Consider the following 23,014-nt stretch of genomic DNA (forward strand, 5'->3'; position numbering starts at 1 on the left):
GGTATATCTGGAATAAGGTTAGAAAAACAATTTGCTTCCCGTGGGATTCAAACACCTGGCATTTTAGTCATCCGAGATGCTAAACACAACCATGGCCAATTGAGCTCTTTACGTTCACTGGTTTATACAGCTGTTCATTAGCTATTAAACAATTTTCTATCTTAAAGCAATCATGCCATCCCATTCAGAAAGTTCCCTTTGGACTTGGCATGTTTGTTCCGGACCAAAATTTGAAAACCCGAGCCTACGTGGACCCTATTTTGCCTGATAAGTTTCTCCAAACTCCATTGTACTGAGTGATACTTTGGAGAAGGGAGCAACAAGAAGGGATCTAACACATAGAAAGTTGGCAGAGTATGTACTAAAAATAAACCTTTTCTAATTTCTAGTACAGTGGAGATAATAAGCTTCAAATTACATAGCTTCCTTTGATACACTGTTTGAGGCTCTGCCTAATGTGCATCAAGACGCATTGTGTTGTTTAACATGACCATTTAGGAAATGCTTGAGTAGTGGTTTCTTGTGCATTAATGGACTCACATTTTTGAGTTTTGTATGCAGGGTGGCTTTGCAATGAGAAAGTACATCCCAGAGCTAATGCCACTTATTGTAGATGCTTTAGTTGATGGTGCAGTTGTCATAAAACGAGAAGTTGTTGTTACAACTCTTGGGCAAGTTGTACAGAGCACAGGGTTTGCATTCTTTGCTCTTTCTCTTTGATTTCTATCATGTTCCTGTTTTATTAGGTGCCTATTGTGGTGAACCTGCTTGGTCCTTATTCGACATTTTTTTTTTAAAAAAAAGGTACGATCTTAAGAATGCAAACACATTAGCATGCCATTCAACAAGGGTATGCCACCCCCTTGGCGTCTCTTTGTAGGTGTCTGCGAATGTTGTCATTTTTATTGATATGGTGAACTATAAAGCATGGTTACCGAATTCGCTATGAATACGTCCTTACCAATTCGCGATTCGCTCTTATTGAATGTGTGTTATATGTATTTTTAGTAAGCAACATAATAGAATTCACTTTTAACAATTCGCGATTCGTAGGGCACCGAGCGAATTCGGTAACCATGCTATAAAGTATTAACGATAAGCCTTCAAAAGCGTTCCATGCATTTCTTTCAGTATCGTAGGTCTGTGATCTCTCGATCTTGTAAAGTATGAGGTTCAAGAAGAAATCACCATAACCTATATCTCATCAACAAATGACCTTATCTATCAGTAAAAAAACAGGAAAGATATTGTCAATATGAAAAGCGATCCCAGCTTCATAAATCAGCCTCCAAGTCTCTCTCTTGGACACAAAGAAATGTGTTTTGCCCCCTACCTTTTTATCTAGACGAGGAAGCCTCTGCTATCCGTGGAGGAATATACAAGGTGAAAGAGATGGAGAAGTCGATTTTAGATTTTTAGAAATATGAAGGATTAGGGAGATTTAAGGCAAAAAAAGGATGCTATGGTGGTGTGCCTTTCTAGCTATTTGTGGACTTTTTTGTTGGATTTTTTTCCCCTTGATCTTATTGGGGGTCTCCGATTCTTCATCCATGCCACCATGGCTAGAGAGTTTGAGCTCCTTACTACGGCTGCGGGACTGTCGACACGAACATTGAGCTATCGTAGACATAGGTGGGATAGCATGCAATCATTATGAGAATTTCGTAGCCTTCCTTAGAACACCCCCCCCCCCCTCTCTCTCTCAATATCTGATCATGCTACATTGCTACCATATGTTCACAACAGTACATGTGTTTGTTTCTAAAAGATTAAGAAAAAAAGACATGCACTAATGTCAAGTGTTAAATGGTCTTGAACAATAAAGACAGTATTGAAGCATCTTTCGGGATTTGTTTGCTTGATTCTCAAACTGAATAATGGAGTTTGTTCATGAACTAAATTGTCGGTTACACTTCAAGTGTTAACCTAATTTTGGGTATGTAGCGTTCTATAAAATAGAACCGATTTCCTGAGCACCGAGTTACGCAACGCCTATTAGATTATGGCGGTATGCTACTCAGTACTCGCTCTCATATGTTTCATTGACAGGTATGTCATAACTCCATACAATGATTATCCTCAATTACTTGGGTTACTCCTGAAGTTGCTCAATGGGGATTTAGCATGGTCCACCAGACGTGAAGTCCTGAAGGTACACTTTTGTTTTTTTAATTAATTGCTTTTTGTCTCTTTGCTGTCACTGATTGTTAGCTTACTGATTTCCAACGCAGGTTCTTGGTATTATGGGTGCATTAGACCCTTATGTTCACAAGCGCAATCAACCAAGCTTGCCTGGGTCTCACGGGGAAGTAAACCATACAACTAATGAAGCGGGTCAACACATTCGATCCATGGAGGATCTCCCCATGGACCTGTGGCCTTCTTTCACAACATCATCTGAGGATTACTTCTCAACGGTAAAATTAACTGAATTTAATCGTCTTCAGTGTTCTGTGCTGCAATGCACCACACTTCATCGTCCAAACTTTCCTTTTCCTGGGCGAGAAGGTGGTAATATGGTGCTTTATATCTTCTTGTATAAGGTAACACATTTTGTAAAATGATTGTTTTAGGTTGCAATAAATTCACTCATGCGTGTCCTTAGGGATCCTTCTCTCTCGAGCTACCACCAAAATGTGGTTGGATCTCTTATGTTCATATTCAAGGTACTAATGGTTTCCCTGTTTTAAGTAGACTAGTGGTTTAGTTTTCCTGTCAGAAAAAAGTCATACTTTTGTTCTTGTTTAAGACGTAAACTGGATTCAACAACTATTTTTGTGTCCTTTTGTGCGGAATACACAGTCTTGCTTTGAGTATAATATCCTAAGCTAACCTGTTTAACTGTTTGTTGCTTTCAGTCCATGGGGCTTGGCTGTGTGCCATATTTGCAAAAGGTTAGTTGGTTTCTTTAGTTGGGTGCACTTAAGTTTATGTTGTTAATTCTTGTTTCTTGTGGCATAGCTCTTTTGATTGTCGAGTTTGCTTGATGCTGTCAGCATGATTTTCTTGTGAATTTGCTGTGGTTATATAATTGCATCTAAGTGTGTGAGTTTTACATGTTTATGCCCATGAAAGTCCTATAAAGAAAAGTTTGGTGGACTGTTATAGCCATTGAAGTACTGGATGCTTGGTGTACATCCATTTTTTGTCGACCATTATAAAAAGTAAAAATGTGGAAATGTTGAATTATTTATAGCCATTGAAGTACTGGAAATGTTGAATTATCTTCGCCACATGGCATCTTAGATGTACCTTTTACCTAGCTTAGGCCTTATAATCTTTACAGCTATTTGTAAATGCTGATTGTAGTGTACATTTGTCCGTATCTAGATATGCTTGAACAACTAGTGAATCTCTCTGTTAGTCATATTAGTGGGAAAGTAAGATTTCTTATGATAGGTTGAGAGGTTAATCTTCTTTCTCTCCTGTATAGAGGCATCACCCCCCTTGATGTCATTTTTATTTAGGCGTCATTCCCTTGGTGACCTTAATATATATCTTTTGTTACTTAAAAGAAAAGGTAAATCATTAGTACATATAAGCCTTGTCGAGCACTTTCTGTGTATTTGATATGAGAATCAAACTGTTGTGCTTTCTATATGTCACTATTTCACTCGGATAATGACAATTATGTCATAAAAAGCTGAGGTATTATCATTATTCAAGAGTCATTGACAGTTGTGGTCACTTGATCCTGTAGTTCTGATTTGTGTGTGCCATTGAATCTGGGCACCTTTTAGTTACACAGTTTTGGTTGAATACAGTTTTTCTGATTCCAAGTTTGCTGTAGGTTTTACCAGACTTATTTCAAATTGTTCGTACATGTGATGATATCTTGAAAGAGTTTATTACTTGGAAACTTGGGACTTTGGTGTCCATTGTTCGTCAGGTAGGCTTGCTTTTATAATTTCCTTCCTAAAATGTGCCATGTTTGGGTTTTTAGTTGTCTCATTCAATGTTTTTTATGGATGCAGCATATTCGTAAATATCTTTCAGAACTACTCGCACTTATTTCTGAGTTATGGACTTCATTTAGTTTGCCACCTGTAAATCGTTCTGTCCGTGGTTTACCAGTAAGTCACTTGGCCTTTTATCTCAGTTGTTTGTCTTCCTTGATGTTGAATTTGTACTAAGAGTTCACTTTGTATCTATGCTTGGTATATGATATTTTACATTCTCAGGTATTGCATTTGGTGGAACAACTATGTGTGGCTCTGAATGATGAATTCAGGACATATCTTCCTGTTATTCTTCCATGCTGTATACAAGTTCTCAGTGATGCAGAACGGTGCAATAATTTTACTTTTGTTCCTGATATTCTTCACACTCTGGAGGTTTTTGGAGGTTTGAGACGCTAGATGTTTAGTTTTTTGTCCTCGTGACCCGCCTGGTATGCCCGTTGTGTATTTAAATATGCTTTTTCCAATACAGGAACTCTGGATGAACATATGCATCTTTTGCTTCCAGCACTCATCCGTCTATTCAAAGTGGATGCTTCTGTAGATATAAGACGAGCAGCCATCAAGACTCTTACAAGATTAATTCCTCGCGTGCAGGTTTTTTTTGCTAATTTTTAGGTATCTATCATCTCAGTTGCACTAGGTGTATGATTGAATGATAACTATACTCGATTTTTTTTCCTTTCTCTGTTGTTCAGGTCACTGGCCATATATCGTCACTTGTCCATCACTTGAAGCTTGTCTTGGATGGGTTAGCGTTTTTATTTTTTTCCTTGTTTTTTTATAATATACATTTGCAGTACACATAAAGGGAATGAAAACACAGGGAGGAAAGGAAATACGTTGCTGTATGTCATTTAATGGAGGTTGCAAAGGTTGTACTTACCTTGACGCTGTTCTGCTCTCCTCTCAGTTTTCCCACAGTGGGTCATGCACTCATGCCACTCTATTGAGAAACCTCATTTGCTGGGAGACTCCTCAGCTGTTCATTCCCTTGGTGTTTTGTTCTTCATGAACCTAGTCATAAGTTGAGTCAGTTTAGAGTGTTGATTCATAGGATCTTGTTATCTGGTATAAATGAAATAATTTTAAAGAGTTGCGTACTTGATTATAGGAGCTTGCCATCATCAGAGTAAGGTATCGTTGATTCATATGAAGGTTCTTGTTTTACTGTTCAGAGAATTTATTTGTTTTTCCATTAGCGTCCATCAAGTTGCCTATGCCATCATTTGGATAGATCAAAGACAGATATTTATCGCAGTAATAAGAGTGTTTGGCATTGTGTTTGGTTGATTTATATTAAATGATAAAATGTACCGGCCAACTTCTTTGCTGTAATTTGGCGACAAGAATTATTTAGTTGTTTTTGTCTTTCTCACCCACTCCTTTTCTGCATATACTCTTTGTTTTGACTTCTGCCTATTTATGCTTTGTACTCCTTAGGAGAAGTGATGACCTTCGCAAAGATGCTGTTGACGCACTCTGTTGTCTCGCTCACGCACTTGGTGAGGATTTTACTATCTTCATCCCATCCATACACAAGCTTTTGTTGAAGCATCGGTTGCGGGTACCTTTCTTCTTCCATTTTCTTCATCCTATCATTTCCTGTTAGTTTGTTGCTAAATTCATTGACTTCTATAGCACCGGGAGTTTGAAGAGATAGAGGGACGCTTTCGACGACGCGAACCGTTAATATCAGGGAGTACAGCTGCTCAAAGACTAAGCCGCAGTCTTCCTGTTGAAGTTATTGCTGATCCTCTTAAAGATGTTGAGTATGACCCTTACAGTGAGGCAAGTGACTCACACCGCGAAGCTAGAAGCCATCAGGTGACTTTTTCGTTTGCACGAGACTTGTTTTATCTTTACTTATCTGAAACGGTGTATAAGTGTAGACCTTTTCCTTTTATATGCTACGTTAAACCATACATCCTTGTGCTCTTTTACTTGCACAACAATAACATGAACCGTCACAAGGAGCTGTTTCTAGATGAGAGAGGGAGGGAGGGCGGAAGGGAGACGGGAAAAAAACAATTTGGCAACAAAAAAAGGAGGTAAAAAAGAAGAATTACGACGTGGGGATGAATTTGACGATATTGGATCATGTGCTTTGTTTTATGAAACATGGATGGTTTGCGCCCTTCATTTGTTAAGGGTGTGCGTTTCACCCAGATATGTATTGCTGGAGGGTCATTTTTTGTGTTTTCACATCTCTGACTTATGCTTTTATCTTTGATGAGAAATTGTGGAATATTACGTGAGTAGAAGTGCACGCAGCAATGCAGAATTTTGGAATATATTTTAATCCTATCAGACGACCTGTTGCTTCAGAATTCAAACTATTGAAGAAGTTAATTATTAGCCGATGCTTAAATAGTACTTCAGTGCTCCCTCCTTTCCACCCAAACAGCCCCGTCCCAACCTTTTTGTGAGAGAAAATTTTAATTTATAGGGTATTTGGATTTATAGGGAGGAAGAATGTTAAATTATTTGATACGGAGTTCTACATATGTCTTGAATTTTTACTATATGTATTCTTAACTGTTTGATTGTTTCCATTTCATATGAGACCAAAAACTGGCCATTCTTTAGGTTTTGTATATGATAGAAAAAAAGCATCCTCTTCCTTACCTTACCACAGGCTGGAGCCATTGTTGCTGTACCTGCAATTCGAATTATTTGTTGTTGAAGCCATTGCTGTTGTACCTGAAATTCTTGCTGGAGCCATTGTTGTTGTAGTAGTTGTTGTAACTCGAGATGAATTATATTTTTTTTTTTAACCAAGTAGTATTCAATGCAGGTGAATGATGGACGCCTGCGTACTGCAGGGGAGGCGTCTCAACGCAGCACTAGGGAGGATTGGGCAGAATGGATGAGACATTTCAGCATTGAACTGCTCAGAGAATCTCCTTCCCCGGCTTTGCGAACTTGTGCGAGACATGCCCAGTTGCAGGTACTGCTAAGTTTGTCCATTGTCATATAGTAGTGACAATTTCACTTTTTTATAAAGCTATCTTAATCCCAAGAATCTCCAGCCTTTTGTAGGAAGAGAATTATTTGCTGCCGGTTTTGTAAGTTGCTGGTCACAACTCAATGACACGAGTCAAAGGCAGCTGGTTAGGAATCTGGAGACTGCATTTTCTTCACCAAATATACCTCCAGAAATTCTAGCAACACTACTTAATCTGGTACACCTTTTTCGTTGGTTCTTGTTTAAAAAAAAATGTTTCCAAATTGGCTATAATTATATTGCATTTTTCTCTTTCTTTTCTGCAATCCTAGATGATTGTCTGTTATCAAAAATTTTGAAGATAGGGTTTGTTGTGTCGATGGTTTAGCTGCTGGTATAGAACTATCACAGTGATGATGTTTAGGAAATTACTGATTGACTGATGCTAGATGGATGGACTTCTTTTTCTGGTATTATACTAGTCAATTTTCCCATGTTCTATGATAAAGAAATTTGGTTTCACATGATTTGTCAGATAAATGTGATTGTGAACTATTATAGATCGGGTATACGTTCAGGTGTCATAATCAGCTTCATATATTTCTTTGTTATTACCTCCGTTTCAATTTTTTGATCCCCAATTGACTTCAGTTTTCAGGCAATAATAACTTTGACCATTAGTCCTTCAAATATAAGTTGAGATGCAGTGTAATCTGTTTCATGCTTGATTTGTCAAAGCAAGTGTTTTGATTTCTCCAATTTGAAAATTTGAAAAAGAATTAAGGGTTTCCATTGGGTTAATTGGCATGAAAATATGTTCTAGGGCTGATGGTGGTCTTGGTATAAGACATATTCGAATTGTGAATGTCTCACTTAAGCAAAGTGGATGTTGAGGCTTGCCATTGAAACGAGGGGCATTGCAAGAGTGTCATAAGCATCAAATACGGATTACATAGGACATAGGCTAGGTTAATGGAGCAAGGAGGATGATAGTTCTGATTGTGTTGGCCTTTAGAAAATAGTTACTTCAACAACAATAACAACAACATTACCCCAGTGCCTCAATGGCTCCCGCAAATTGCGGGGTAGGGAGGGTCGGATGTACGCAGCCTTACCCTTGTATTAGCAACACAAAGAGGCTGTTTCTGAATGACCCAAGATGAAAATTGCGTCGAGAACTCCATCGAAGGACCGCTACTTCACAAAAGAAAGAAGCGCAGCCACTTTAGTGAGTCATTTTGATTTATTCCATTATAATCCATAATCAAATAGTAATGAGTCTTTGGCTCCATTGGAAATATGGAAAAAAAGGAGCAAGACTCGAGACTCAAGACCTTTCAGGTAGAAAAAGGAGCAAGAGTTTACTTTCATAGCAACACTTGAAATTGTCTTTAGAGATAGAATATACAGTCTCATTTTGACCGTGTTATGGTCTTATGAGCAGTTACCTGAGAAGTGAGATTTGATACTAAGTTTGTTTTATAGCCCAATCTTTTTACTTGAAACCACAGCTCGTGATGTTTTCTAGCACTTTGAATCGTGTTTATGGTATTCAGAACAGTGTCCTGGAGCCATTAATCAATTTGTGATCTTGTTCACTAATGATTTGTAGAATGTACGAGAACCAGTTCTGCTTCAAAATTATTGATTGTTTTTTTCTGTCACCTGCTCCTTTTAGGCAGAGTTCATGGAACATGATGAGAGACCTCTTCCAATTGACATACGTCTTCTTGGTGCTCTTGCAGAAAAGGTACTATTTTGTTGTTATTTGAATTCTTGCCGTATGAACAAATCTTCAATCTTTGGCAGCATTGGCTACCTAGAGGTTTATTGTCATTTGGTCAGCCATCCAAGTAACTCCGTTCTATTGATTTTTTTCTTCAGTGTAGAGCATTTGCCAAAGCTTTGCACTATAAGGAGATGGAATTTGAAGGTGCGCACTCTCGGAACATGGATGCTGACCCTGTTGCAGTGGTTGAAGCGCTGATACACATTAACAATCAGTTGCATCAACATGAGGTCTTTTCGAACCTTAGATATTTCTCCCTCCACCTTATTTTTCTTGTGCACATTTGACTTTGATTGTCAGCTGACTCCAACTTAAATCAATATATTCCCCATATATACAATAGTGACAACATAAAACAGTTATATATAAATACTTGCTTGGAGTCATCAAATATGACAAACTTTACATTGTATCTGTACTTATATTTGGAGAATTTAATAGTCAAAGTTGACATCTGCTGACTATCAAAGTCATTTGAGGAAAATAAATTTGGGATGGAATTCTGATATTACAGAGCTAGCATGTTTTTTATTTTCTGGCTATGTATTAAAGAAACTATTTTTTTTACTAATATAATGTTTTTTTTATTTCTAGGCTGCTGTAGGAATTTTGACCTATGCGCAACAGCATTTAGATGCTCAGCTAAGGGAGTCATGGTATAAATTATTCATGAACTTCATGAGTTAATTTTGCTAGATGGGAATTTTAATCGTCTTTTATTTCCAGGTATGAAAAATTACAGCGGTGGGATGATGCCTTGAAGGCATACACAGCCAAGTCAGCTCAAGCAACAACCCCACATGCTTTACAAGAAGCTACATTAGGTATGGATCATGTATCAATTTTGAATCAAATTATGAAATCCCTATTCACTCAAACAATTTGTACACTACATGCTCGTATGGTTGCCACTTGAAAAACACAGAAATTGGAAAAACCCATGATTTAAAAAAAACATGGGTTTGGTTGCCATAAATTTTTTTAAAGAAAATGTAGGAATTGAAACTTCCCAGGAACTTCCAATGGCTACATAATGTAGGAAGTGACCGGCCTACTCCCCCCTTGGTCATTAGAAATTCCTGTGGAATTTAATCCCTACATGGTCAACCAAACACTTTTCCCAAATTCACCCGAATTGGATAAGGGAACTTAATTCCCATGAAATGTAAGTTCCTAGGAAAATTAAGTTCCTTGATCAACCAACGACTCATGGTGACTTTGACTTCGTTCATTCAAACAAGCACTTTGTCACACTCTTAACTTGTTAGTCCGTGAAAATAAGCCAATGACATTGTGGACTTGAAAGAAAAAAGTGAATATGGATGAGCCCAGACAGGATTTGAAATCGTGGCATCTGTCCTGTTTACGGTTGCTGGAACTGTACTCGAAATAGTACTTGATGTAATTGTCGTGGCCTTTCTCGGGGATATCGCGGCAGCTTCCCTAAATGATTAAATGAGTCTGCAATAATCGTTATTGTCATTTTGGCATCATGTTAATGACTAAAGTAATTTACAATATTATTGATCTAGCCAATTTGCGATGTAACTCAACCATCTCAAGCGTTTTTTCGCGCTTTTTTTGTGTGGTGTTGACGAATCGCGATATTTCGTATTGGCTTCTTCTGTTACCAGTACATCATGGTTGACACAATACATACCGTCTGAGATTTTTCAGCATGAGCCCAGGCTTCCACATTATGCAGAACCTGCATGTGGCTACAGTTGTAAACTTGCCAAAGTATTCACTGATGTTCTAGTTTCCATGATACTGCTTCACCTAAGCAAGACCTGGTCCTTTGCTGCTATCTTCAAAAATTAAATCTTATGAGAAGTCAAACAAACATGGATCTTTCACATGAGAATCCTCATCTTTCTGAATCGCCACAATTATGTTCTCCCACTATACCAATGTTCCGTAAATACGTCCGTTAACCGCTGTCCCATGCAGGCACCGACACATGATTCGATATGACCTGGAACATGTGTCACATGTCTTGAGCCAACGCCATGAGGCATGTCGTGTTCGAATGTACAAGATTAGTCAGGACGGTTGTTTGACCATAATTATGTGTCGATATATGCTATTAAATCAAGGCTGCGACACCGAAACGTGGTTGTCTTATAAAGATTTTGAAGATCATGTCTGCTGCATTCCCCACATTTTGAGACGATATTGCCAACATTTAGTGAGATTAGGCCACCACAACAGATATTTTGAAATGTATTAAAAGCGAGATTAAATACGATGGTTGACATGTTAGACTCACATTTCCATTTTCTTAATTTTTGAAGGGCGTATGAGATGTCTTGCGGCGCTAGCCCGTTGGGAGGAGCTCAACACTTTATGCAGGGAATACTGGACACCAGCTGAGCAAACAGCAAGAATGGAAATGGCTCCAATGGTATGTGCCTGTAATTTTCCTTAGAGTAATTATAATGCAATTATGTAAATGTTTTTTTTGTGAATTCTATTTTGGTACTGCTCCAATCTGATGCGCTATGGTTTTATTAGGCTGCTAATGCTGCATGGAACATGGGCGAGTGGGATCAAATGTCAGAGTATGTTAAATGCCTTGATGATGGTGATGAAACTAAGTTTCGTGTTCTGGGTAATACTTCAGCCACTGGCGATGGAAGTAGCAACGGTACATTCTTTCGAGCAGTTCTTTTAGTGCGGCGTGGAAAGGTGGAGCTTCCTCTTTTACATCTTGGTTTCTGTGGTTGACTTTCGAACCTAGTTAACACATACAGGATTGAATTCTCCTTTCAGTATGATGAAGCTCGGGAATATGTTGAAAGAGCAAGAAAGTGTTTGGCAACAGAGCTGGCAGCTTTGGTAATCTATTCCATTTTCAATTTTTTTTTTATTATGCAAATTTGTCAATCACCACTTTCCTGTGAATAATATAAAACTAGCCTTGGAGTTCTTTTTCTATTTAAAGTCTAGCTTCTAAGCAAGTAGCACGTGTGTTCGTTTTCCAGACAAGTAAGAAATCATATCATATAGACAGCCAAGTTGTTAAATAATAATAGAATTGAACACATTTTTTGCCGTATAGCTTTTATGACGGTCTAAATTACATATTCAAGTAATGTTCAACTAGTGTAGATCCCACGCAAATGCACGGTAAATATAGACATTTTAATTTTTACTGTATTACTTATAGATTTTATATTTATATCTCATGAATTTTTATAAAAAATAATTAATCTTAAAATTAATCAAGATAATTAAGTAATTCCATGAAGTGTGTTTTTTATGAAAATATTTTAACTACCTCAAATTATTTTAATTAATTCATTTTTCGACATGGAAGTTAATAATAAGAGATACAGTTTATATGCATAGATTATAATTTTATACTAATTTTGTTTTATTTTTGTTAATATATTATATTTTGAAGTTTAATGATGAAAATATTATTTTAAATGGAAAATTAGTTTAATAAGTGAAAATCTAATTTGTTTCCATATATAAGCTTGATCACTTTGGAGGGAAAATTTTAGAGAAGTTTTTTTCTCTTAGTATATAGGAGGATGCTGCTCGAAAATGCAGCACTCGGCTGCAGCTTACAGCAATTTCATGAACAAAATATCTTCAGTAATTTATAATTCAATTGAATTTTATACGATTTATACACCATGTCACCTCAGTTCTGCAGAGTGTTTAGTGGCACTTGCTGCTAGTAGCTGCATGGAATTTAGTTTGGAGTTTTTATTGTGATGCTTAATTTATCGTCATGATGCATGAATCCTTCTCTGACTTCTTTGACACTTCATGGCCTTTGAGATCATCGGCGACCGTTCATGATTAGTATTAACTATTAAGCTTATAAACTTTGTTGTCATCTTTCTTCTGTTATTTGTATAACCTAAGTTCATTCACATAGGTTTTGGAAAGTTACGAGCGTGCCTACAGCAATATGGTTCGTGTGCAACAATTGTCAGAACTAGAGGAGGTAACGCATTCAAGTCTGCTTACTTTCCCTCGTATTGTTTCCATCTCTAAGGTAATCATTTTTTTTTCAGGTAATTGATTACTGCACCTTGCCGGTTGGCAGCCAAGTTGCTGAAGGCCGCCGCACACTTATTCGAAATATGTGGACGCAGCGCATACATGGAGTGAAGCGCAATATTGAGGCATGCTTGTTCTTTTTTTTTTTCCTTTATTTTCCCGGTCTTTTCTCTGGGCAGGATGAAGGATTACCAAGGGGGATAATCAACTAGATAAGAGATGTAACATTATCTATCATGTTTTTAAATTTTGAGAAGAAATTACAATTGTGCTCATCACTTCTTTTGCCGTGTCTGACCCATTGAAGCATTATCTTACTAGTGGTGAATGATGTGTGCGGTTATGGGGATAAGCATGAACTAATGCTTTTGATAACTTGTGTTGTTTGTCCATTTTGTTTATTTTTTTCTCTATCATCCTAAACCCAGTTTGCTTGGAGCATTAATTGTCTACGACGAAACATTTAATATTTTCAGTTTAACATTGACTTTTGTCTCTGTAAGTCTGTATCTATAGTTCACTCACTCATTGGGATCGGCAGGTATGGCAAGCTTTGTTAACAGTGAGAGCACTTGTCCTTCCTCCTACAGAAGATATTGAAACATGGTTGAAGTTTGCTTCGCTTTGCCGGAAGAGTGGGCGAATCAACCAAGCTAAATCCACTTTAGTCAAACTTCTACAGGTAATGACAAATGATGCGTGTTATGCAGCATAGACCTCCACACATGCAAATACATTAGTTGTAAAAGTTATTTTTCACGAGTGTATCTTAGTTATATTGTGGAGATCAGCTATAAATTAATCTTTTACGTTTTGATTTGTTCAGTACGATCCTGAAACATCCCCCAGAAACGTGCACTATCGAGGACCCCCACAAGTTATGCTTGGATATTTGAAATACTTATGGTCACTTGGGGATGATTACAAGCGAAGGGATGCATTTATTAGGTTGCAGGTATGCTAGGATTTCCATTTAGAGCATGGTCAATGGAAATCACTTTCTGCTCCTTTTTTATACAATTCATCTTGCTCGTGAATAGGAATTGGCCATTGAGCTCTCCAGTACATTGAATATTTCAGTCACCTCGCAGACAGTTGGAAATATTTCTAGTCCAACTATTCCTCTAACTGCCCGTGTTTATCTCAAGCTTGGCACTTGGCAGCGAGAACTTACCCCAGTCTTGGATGACGAAGCAGTTCGAGGTGACTTTTATAGTTATCAATGGTGATTGTATGACACCAAATCAAAAACCTTCAAATAAATTTACCTATGTAATTGTTCATCTCTCTTGTTCATCAGACATACTTGGTGCGCTGGAGAATGCTACCCATTGTGCACCTAACTGGGCAAAAGCTTGGCACTCGTGGGCTCTTTTTAATACAGCCGTGATGTCACATTATACCCTGAGAGGTACTGCCGGCCTTGCAGGACAGTTTGTTGGTGCTGCAGTGACCGGTTACTTCCACTCTATAGCATGTGGTGCACATTCAAAAGGTGTAGACGACAGTCTGCAGGTATCATTCTTCCAGTAGCTGATTATTGGTCCTTGAAATCAGATTTTTCCATGGACATTTGATTTCAGTTTATATACAGTTATGCGGTATGTCTGTCGATTACACACTTGAGAATGAACTAAAGATAGTGGTGCTTCCTCTCAGAGTCTCTGTCTTCTTGTTTGAGTCCAATTAGTAGATGTGGGCACTTTTACGGTTTCAGAATTCAAATGTGTCAGAATTTTAATTTGCTTTTCTTATTAGGTGCTTCTTGTAGCAACATCTAAAATTATTTCCCTCCACCCTGCTCTGCTGATTTGGACTTTGCGGTTCCTTTCTTTGTGATGGTTTCTCTGTAAATTATAATTATAAGGGTAAATTGATGATTACTCCCTTATATGATCCAATTTTTGAAACTTACTCCCTTATATAATTTTTTTTAAACTTACTCTCACCACAGTCAACTCTGATAAAAAATGGCTCCCATTTAATGATTCCGTGTAACAAAGAGAATATTCTGTCCAAAATTTTAATATGCTTCTAATATTTGTTGCTTATTACTCCCTCCATACCAGACCAATGCTAACACTTACGTAATATGGCCATACCACACCAATGGTAACATACTATAAATAAGCTGTTTTTTTCCAATAATACCCTTATATCCTTCTTATATTTACACAAATGCCAAGTAGTGGGCCTCTCACCAACCCAACATTAATCCTTTTTATATTCAGCTTACTTTCCATATTTGCCCCTACTTTTACCCTTTTTTTCTTAAAAACCCCATTTTTTACCATGTTACCATTTGTCTGGTATGGAGGGAGTAATAAATTTCCCTATTTCTCATACTAAGACCATTTAAAATCAACACTAAACCTATATTCGTGGAATCTAATTCTTTACATCGAGTTGCCCCACTCCTTTCTCTTCAATTTTTATCTTCATCCTCATCAAACCTTCAATTTGAAAGTAAATTTGCTCTATCTTCTTCTTTACTTTGTGCAATTACTTTATTTGAAATAGTATTAAAATTATATGTCTCTTTCCTCTAAACAATTTTGCCCTTCTACATACTAACACCATTAAAAAGTCATAGATCAAACCCAAATTTGTTTAAGATACTTCTTTACTTCAACCTGCTTCACTCCAACCTCATCGCTCTTTATCTTCATCCCAGTTCTACATACTAACACCATTAAAAATTCGGGTTTGGTCCGGTCCAGAACAGAAAGTTTTAGGTCCGGTCTTTGGTCCAGAAAATTTATTTTTTTGGTCTTTGGTCCGGTCAGGTCTTGGACCTATGCTCAGCCCTACTTGTTCATTCGAAGTCATTCGTACAATACTTGTACATAAACAAGGGTTAGGACACTTGATATCATCTCCAATTTGTTATAAACATAAAGCAAAGGGAAAAAAACCCCAAATTGGATAAATTAGGGTTCCACCGTCATGCAATACATAACTACAATCAACAAAACTGTGAATTTTATACCAAAATATATGATATTAAGTGAAGAATTATGACGCTTAATCAGCGGAAATTGAAAGAGCCAAGTAATGTCAGATTCTTTTATGTTTTCTGATTTGATTTGCTGAGAGTGTATTTTAGTTATGTTGATTTAGTTTGAGGAGAGAGATGAGAGACTCATAACTGTAGTAATGTATTTTAACAATATAGCATGGGTTTATAACAAAGGGGCAATTCGGTCATCTTTTATTTTTTTAGCCGAAATCATTAAATGGGAGCATTTTTTTATCAGAGTTGACTGTGGTGGGAGTAGGTTAAAAAAAATACAAGTATATATAAGGGAGTAAGGTTCAAAATCTCAATTATATATAAGGGAGTAATCATCAATTTATAATTAGTTTAGAAGGCACAAAGAAAGCAGCATTCACGTAAAAATACATTCCCCCCAAGCTCTACATGCAACATCTGATCCGAATTGTATCCTGTGATGGTGCCTTTTTTGGTAGTTTCTATTACGTTTCGGAGATGTGCATTAAGTGTATTCCTACTGATTTTGCACGTGTCTTACTTCAGGACATACTTCGTCTTCTCACTCTATGGTTCAATCACGGAGCAACTGCTGATGTTCAGCAGGCTTTACAAAAGGGATTTGAACTTGTCAGTATAGACACATGGCTTGTTGTTTTACCTCAAATCATTGCCCGGATACATTCTAATAATCCTGTCGTAAGAGAACTCATACAGTCGCTTCTGGTGCGAATTGGACAAAGCCACCCTCAGGTTTAGCTTCAGTGATCTCTAGCTAGTTTATTGTTTGGTTACATGTTGTAACTTGTATCTGTCTTGTTTTGTTAACTAGCTAAGTTTGCTAGTTACTATTGCAAAAAAGTGACATCAGCCACTTGTCATGTTTGGATTGTGGAATTAACTGCCATATAACACTTCCCATAAATAAGAGGTTAGCTAATAGGCGCAGGATGGAGAAAGAAAGGATGCATATGCTGCAAGTATAGTATACTTACAAACTGACAATCAAAGAAATGCATACAGTAGTGTCGGTCATTTTGCTTTATTCCATCTTATTCTATAGTCAAAGAATAGCAAATCATTGTCTCCATTGAAAATGGAAATCTTTCCTATGTTACACTGTATTAAAAATTCACCAGTGTGACCAGCCAATGAAATTTAGTTTGTATCCATTTCTAGTTTGGTGCAGTAACAGTGCGATACGCGAAGGGACATGTTTCGATTAAAGTTCTTTGCCTGCTATAGTCTGACTATCAAATTTCATCTATATGTACAGGCTCTTATGTATCCTCTTCTTGTGGCCTGCAAATCAATAAGCGAAATGCGCAAAGCTGCAGCTGAGAAAGTAGTTGACCAAGTGCGGCAACACAGTAGCGCTCTTGTTGATGAAGTAACTATTCACTTTGCTTTATACTTTCCTCCTTTATTGATTTTTTTCTAGAATTAGCTAGTCTTAATTCCATCCCGCGGACAGGCTCAACTGGTGTCAAAGGAGCTAATCCGGGTGGCAATATTATGGCATGAAATGTGGCATGAAGCATTGGAAGAAGCAAGTCGTCTTTATTTTGGAGAGCATAATATTGACGGGATGCTAAATGTCCTTGAGCCATTACATGTGATGCTAGAGGAAGGGTTTGGTAGACCTGACACCACAATCAATGAAGTGACTTTTATTCAGGTATTCCTCCCTCCATTTGGCATTTCAATATCTCAAACACAAAGGACTGCCTTGAAACAATGATTCGTAAAGATATCTAAGGGACAAAACTCTCAGCTCAATAGACTACTGCAATATCAAGCAAAGCTTGTACATGTGAACCCGTGGCATTACCTCACTCTAGGATAGTTTTGTTCGACGAATTGCGATGATCATTGAATAGTATCTTGACAAAGACTTCATATTTATTTGGCTTTGTTTTTCAGACATACCGCCAGGACCTGCTTCAAGCATTTGAGTGTTGTATGAGATACAAGAGAACTGGAAACGAAGCTGAACTTACACAGGTATAGCCTTAGAAGAAACCGTCTGAATTGTTTTATCAAAATTGGTAATTTTATCTGCTTGACATTTGACATTGAAATTTAGCTGATAGATTTTCAGTTAAATGATACTCCCTCCATTTTCTTATTCTCTTCCCACATTTTTTTGGTGTTCACTTTCTGCAGTTCTCGTCCATTCTTATAACCTACTTTGACCAACCATCATAGTCTTCGACCACTACCAAGCTATGTTACTCTACACTTCATGTAGCTGCTGTGTCGTGTGTCTGACGTGTATCATGTTCTGCGCGACACGACACTTCGACACTTCAGTTTAGACCACAAAATATTATTTTGCACAAAACAGCCGTATCCGAGTATCGGACACTCCAGACATGATACCGTGTCGGAGAGTCGGAGTAACAAAGCATCAAGCACCTACCTTCTCCATCCCTCTTCGCCCTCCTTTAACTTCCTCGGACCCCACCCTTCTTCGATCTCCTCCAGCCATCACCCTCCTTTGATCAAGCTGGACCTCGCTGTCAAACCCTACAACCACCATATCTGCTTTCCAATCCCCACACTACCTAAGAACGCTGACCAGCATCCTTGCCCTAGACAAACGTCCACCCTTTGGTGGGAGACCACCTCCACCCTGTTTGTCATGGTGTATGGAATCATTTTTTTCATGGGTGGTTTCGTGGGCAGCTTAGTGGTGGTTCAACGTGTCAGGTGGGTTTTGAAATGGCTCACCGTGTGCATCGTGTGCGGTGGTGATTTGATGGTGAATTAATGGGTCGTTTGGTTGGTGCATGATCGAATATGGTCAGAGGTGACACCTTAGTGGGTGTTTGTAGGGGGTAAGTTGGTGGTCCGAAGAGTAAATTTCGCTTCAGCTCAATATTGATAATGCGCTGAGTGAAAGTGAGGCTCGACCTGTGCTCTGCTGGGGGAGCTGAGTAGACTGCATTTCACTTTCGTTTACGGGCACTGATTGTTTTTAGTGCTGGATTTTCTAGTACTTGGCTTTTTAAGTTGACAATATCTTGTTTAAAATCACAAATGATAAATGGCGATACTTATTTCTTTTATTAATAATTATATCAAGTCTAAGTTGCGCATTGGTTGCTCAAAACCCTGAGCCTCTTCGGGCATTGAGTTATTAAGATATGGCAAGGGCTATAAAGAGTATGACAAGCTTTGAATGGCTTGTAAAGCAAAGTGTGTTGTCAGTCAGGACTGTCCATGACTCCATGGGGAGTCTAGCTTCTACCTTAAGACAAGGCTTGAGGTTATGTGACTTGTGTGTGACACTAACAGATTTGTGCGGTACTATCCTTCGAATTGTACTTTTTAAAAATCAATGAATCTCATTTTCAACCAAAGCCTACAGTATTTCACTGACCCTCACTAAATTAACTGTTCATGCATTTATAATCAATGAAAATATAGTGCATCCAACTTTCCTTTCAAAGTAATGCGATAAAGGAAGCCTACCCTCAGTCCCCGACTTTCGACTTTGAGTAGTTATGGGTCCTTGTGAGTCATTTCATGATGAAGTGGTGGACCGTGGACGTACATTTTTTTAAAAAAAATATATATATACCTTTTCTATTTCTCTTACCAAGCCTTGACATTAAACTAGGAAATATATTACGGTAATGACTGATAGGCTTGAATTTCTGCAACCATTATAGTGCATTCTATCATCTATGAGAGCCTTTTTTTGTTTTTGTATTTTCTTAACTTGCATACGCTTTATTATATCATCTGTGCTTGTGTGTTGGTTGTGAAAATTTACCGGTGCTTTTGACCAGGCTTGGGATCTCTATTATCATGTTTTTAAACGGATAGATAGGCAGCTCAACTCACTTACCACCTTAGACTTGCAGGTATAAAATGTCTTGCCTGTAGTTGGTATTCTTTTGTATTTATTATACATCATCATTAGTGACTCCACATTTTTTTCTCGGCCAGTCTGTTTCACCTGAGTTGCTGAATTGCCGTGATTTGGAGCTTGCAGTTCCCGGAACCTATCGTGCTGGTAAATACTCCAGTAGCTATATAAACTGTTTGAGATGATTTTGAGGTTAATGACTTGTTTGGTTTGGCTCCTTATTGACATTCTAGATGCACCGGTCGTGACAATTAAATCATTTGCTCCTCAACTTACTGTGATGACCTCCAAACAACGGCCACGGAAGTTGACCATTCATGGAAGTGATGGTGAGGATTATGCATTCTTGCTCAAGGGTCATGAAGATTTACGTCAAGATGAACGTGTGATGCAGGTTATTCCTCGTTGATTAAGTAATGTTGCTTAGCATGTATGTTGCTTTCAGATACAGTTATTCTTTACTGTGCTGATTACATTTTCTTTTTACAGTTGTTTGGTCTTGTCAATACTCTTTTGGAGAATTCACGGAAGACCGCTGAAAAAGATCTGTCGATCCAGCGATATGCTGTCATTCCATTGTCTCCAAATAGTGGGCTAATTGAATGGGTTCCTAATTGTGATACACTGCACCATCTTATAAGAGAGTATCGGGATGCCAGAAGGGTGGGTTGAAGCCCACTAGAAGTTTAATTTACTGCTGAATTATCTTAAATGGCGACTAACCTTAATTTTCTATTTGGTTATCAGATCACCTTGAACCAAGAACATCGGTTGATGCTCAGTTTTGCTCCAGATTATGACCATTTGCCACTCATATCCAAAGTAGAAGTTTTTGAATATGCCTTGCAAAATACTGAAGGAAATGACCTGTCAAGGGTGTGTAATTTGTGTATAGTAGTATAATCAACCTTATATCTCTTCGCTCTTGTTTGTCTTGCTTTTTTTAATAACTAGTCCTTGATATATTGTTCAACAGGTTCTATGGTTAAAAAGTCGCACATCGGAAGTCTGGTTATACAGACGAACAAATTATACAAGAAGTTTAGCGGTGATGAGCATGGTATGTTTTGTTTTCTGTTACTTCATTGACTAATCTTTTCATACTTGTTTAATCTTTGCTAGGGAAGATTTAAAGCTGGGCACCTTTTGGTGTTTATTCTGGAAAACCTATATCAATTGTTGTTCACTTTGTTTTATGTCCTCTGGATGAGGTGATGAAATGTTATGCCAAGTTGCTCGTTTTGCTACCTTCGAGTAAAAGTCCCAACTCCCAAGTGTCCTCTTGTGTTTGTTCAAGATCTTATAGGCTGCAATGGCCTTTTCCGTACTGAGTTGTCTACCAGGATGCTAATATTTGAGTTGAATGTTCTTCAGGTGGGGTACCTGCTTGGCTTAGGCGATCGGCACCCAAGTAATCTAATGCTACATCGTTACAGGTATTTAATTTTCGGTATAGCTTATTTGAATCCATATTTTTAATTTTGACTTAGTCTAATCGGCCACATTTTTTTAGTGGGAAGATATTGCACATTGATTTTGGCGACTGTTTTGAAGCATCCATGAATAGAGAGAAATTTCCTGAAAAGGTGCAACATCCCTTCTACCGTCTTTTCATCCAACATTTGAGTACTTTGCTAATATTGGTATAGAATTGCAGTTATAATTTGTATTTATTAGTGACCTTGTTCAATGGTGAGTTTAGGTACCGTTCCGTTTGACTCGAATGCTTGTGAAGGCAATGGAAGTTAGTGGAATTGAGGGTACCTTCCGTACGACTTGTGAAAATGTAATGCAAGTACTTAGAACTAACAAGGACAGCGTCATGGCAATGATGGAGGTAGAGATCCCAAAGCCTTTTCAATATTCATTGGTCTCAATAAGATGGATCCATGTGAATTTTATTTTTCAAGGGACATAGTTCACATATCTTACTCTTTAAACAATTACACGCTGGAAGTATAGTTATACGTCTCTGCCAACATGAAATGAATGACAGTGCGTCTTGTTTGGGGTGTCTCGCATATAATTTAAGTTTTTGCGAATGACATGCTTTTAACTTGCAAATTTGTTTTCTTCTAGGCTTTTGTACATGACCCTCTTATTAATTGGCGCCTTTTCAACTTCAACGAAGTCCCGCAAATGGCTCAAGCCCCTGCTGTTGTTAATAGCGAAGAATCCTCCACAAGTACTAATCTTGCACAGCCCCAGCGTGGAGCGCGAGAAAGAGAACTACTTCAGGTTCTAAAATTTCTTATTTCGGAATATTTATGTTATTTTCTCTGTTTTTCAATATGGTCGTTCTCACATTTCTTTATACCACCATCTCTAATATCTTCGAAACATACGGGAGTAAATATTGTTAAATGCATCATTCTTCATGAAAGCATTTTTCGCAAATAATCTAATGTTGTAAATATCTGAGTTTAGCTAAATTGAAGCTAAAATAAAGTCTCAAAACTGACGACGACTAATATAAAATATAAAAGTGAAGAGATAAGTATTAATCCTTTTTTCACAAATCTCTCACTCTATCTTTCCTTATTTTTAGGCCGTGCACCAACTTGGTGATGCTAATGAGGTGCTGAACGAGCGTGCTGTGATGGTTATGGCTAGAATGAGTAACAAGCTTACCGGGCGGGATTTCTCTACAGCATCTACTGTTACCAGTGCAAGCCAATTGACGTTAGATAGCAGTAACCCAGTACCAGGTGATGCTCGTGAAGTTGAACATGGCTTGTCTGTCAAATTACAGGTTCAAAAGCTGATAGATCAAGCTACTTCATATGAAAATTTATGCCAAAACTATGTCGGGTATGTATTTCCACATTTTCACAAAAACTTGCACTTTTCATCAACTCTTATCCGGTAAAATTTGTGCAAATTCATCTCAGTCGTCACCCAGCGTATGTTGCTATTTTCAGGTGGTGCCCTTTCTGGTGAGCAACGGCTAGCAATGTATTTTATTATGGTGTACATACTCCCCTCACCTTCAGCCAGAATGTTAACCTCTTTAACCATTGCATTAAAACGCAAATGGTCGGTGATTTCTCCATGTACATATGTGATAATTGTATAATTTGTACAGAAATGACTAATGAGTGATTTAGTGCAATAAAGAAGGGTCTGTAGTTTCCCCACCATCTTGAAAGAGGTTAGCACATCATTATGTATATTTGTCCATGGTTTTATAAAATTTCGTTCTCTACTGTTCTTCACATGTTATTTTTAAGGTTTACATTATACAGCTTTTTACAAACTTCACAATACGCTTTGAAAGGAACCTGTGATGACGGTATTACAATTGTATGATTACTCTTATAGCAAGGCCAGGCCCAAACTCTTTTCATTACTCGTCTCTCCCCCTCCCTCTTACTACGATCCTTAGTTGGACGACACAAAATTTTGAGTCCTGCCCTTTAAGCCAAGAGACTGA

At 37.8% G+C, this 23,014-nt stretch overlaps 1 protein-coding gene across 1 annotated transcript in view; it reads left to right on the forward strand.

Moving 5' to 3' along the window:
- Positions 1-22,796, forward strand: part of LOC141599660 (serine/threonine-protein kinase TOR) — a 36,012-nt gene extending 13,216 nt beyond the window's left edge. The window contains exons 15-57 of the mRNA XM_074419746.1: positions 562-692; positions 2,050-2,152; positions 2,232-2,417; positions 2,574-2,666; positions 2,859-2,894; positions 3,791-3,889; positions 3,975-4,073; positions 4,182-4,344; positions 4,432-4,556; positions 4,658-4,710; positions 5,403-5,526; positions 5,601-5,786; positions 6,757-6,909; positions 6,992-7,144; positions 8,585-8,656; positions 8,791-8,925; positions 9,290-9,351; positions 9,422-9,519; positions 10,990-11,099; positions 11,210-11,383; positions 11,468-11,533; positions 12,588-12,656; positions 12,727-12,837; positions 13,254-13,394; positions 13,539-13,667; positions 13,753-13,915; positions 14,013-14,227; positions 16,251-16,457; positions 16,981-17,094; positions 17,179-17,382; positions 17,628-17,708; positions 19,502-19,576; positions 19,662-19,728; positions 19,815-19,975; positions 20,071-20,244; positions 20,329-20,457; positions 20,558-20,641; positions 20,956-21,017; positions 21,095-21,167; positions 21,284-21,418; positions 21,661-21,819; positions 22,130-22,392; positions 22,503-22,796. Of these exons, the coding sequence (XP_074275847.1) occupies positions 562-692; positions 2,050-2,152; positions 2,232-2,417; positions 2,574-2,666; positions 2,859-2,894; positions 3,791-3,889; positions 3,975-4,073; positions 4,182-4,344; positions 4,432-4,556; positions 4,658-4,710; positions 5,403-5,526; positions 5,601-5,786; positions 6,757-6,909; positions 6,992-7,144; positions 8,585-8,656; positions 8,791-8,925; positions 9,290-9,351; positions 9,422-9,519; positions 10,990-11,099; positions 11,210-11,383; positions 11,468-11,533; positions 12,588-12,656; positions 12,727-12,837; positions 13,254-13,394; positions 13,539-13,667; positions 13,753-13,915; positions 14,013-14,227; positions 16,251-16,457; positions 16,981-17,094; positions 17,179-17,382; positions 17,628-17,708; positions 19,502-19,576; positions 19,662-19,728; positions 19,815-19,975; positions 20,071-20,244; positions 20,329-20,457; positions 20,558-20,641; positions 20,956-21,017; positions 21,095-21,167; positions 21,284-21,418; positions 21,661-21,819; positions 22,130-22,392; positions 22,503-22,521 (5,256 nt within the window). The 3' untranslated portion in view covers positions 22,522-22,796. The remainder of the gene's footprint in view (positions 1-561; positions 693-2,049; positions 2,153-2,231; positions 2,418-2,573; positions 2,667-2,858; positions 2,895-3,790; positions 3,890-3,974; positions 4,074-4,181; positions 4,345-4,431; positions 4,557-4,657; positions 4,711-5,402; positions 5,527-5,600; positions 5,787-6,756; positions 6,910-6,991; positions 7,145-8,584; positions 8,657-8,790; positions 8,926-9,289; positions 9,352-9,421; positions 9,520-10,989; positions 11,100-11,209; positions 11,384-11,467; positions 11,534-12,587; positions 12,657-12,726; positions 12,838-13,253; positions 13,395-13,538; positions 13,668-13,752; positions 13,916-14,012; positions 14,228-16,250; positions 16,458-16,980; positions 17,095-17,178; positions 17,383-17,627; positions 17,709-19,501; positions 19,577-19,661; positions 19,729-19,814; positions 19,976-20,070; positions 20,245-20,328; positions 20,458-20,557; positions 20,642-20,955; positions 21,018-21,094; positions 21,168-21,283; positions 21,419-21,660; positions 21,820-22,129; positions 22,393-22,502) is intronic.
- The last annotated feature ends 218 nt before the right edge of the window (positions 22,797-23,014 follow it).

This window comes from Silene latifolia, chromosome 9, assembly GCF_048544455.1.
Source record: "Silene latifolia isolate original U9 population chromosome 9, ASM4854445v1, whole genome shotgun sequence".
In the NCBI taxonomy this organism is placed as follows: Eukaryota; Viridiplantae; Streptophyta; class Magnoliopsida; order Caryophyllales; family Caryophyllaceae; genus Silene; species Silene latifolia.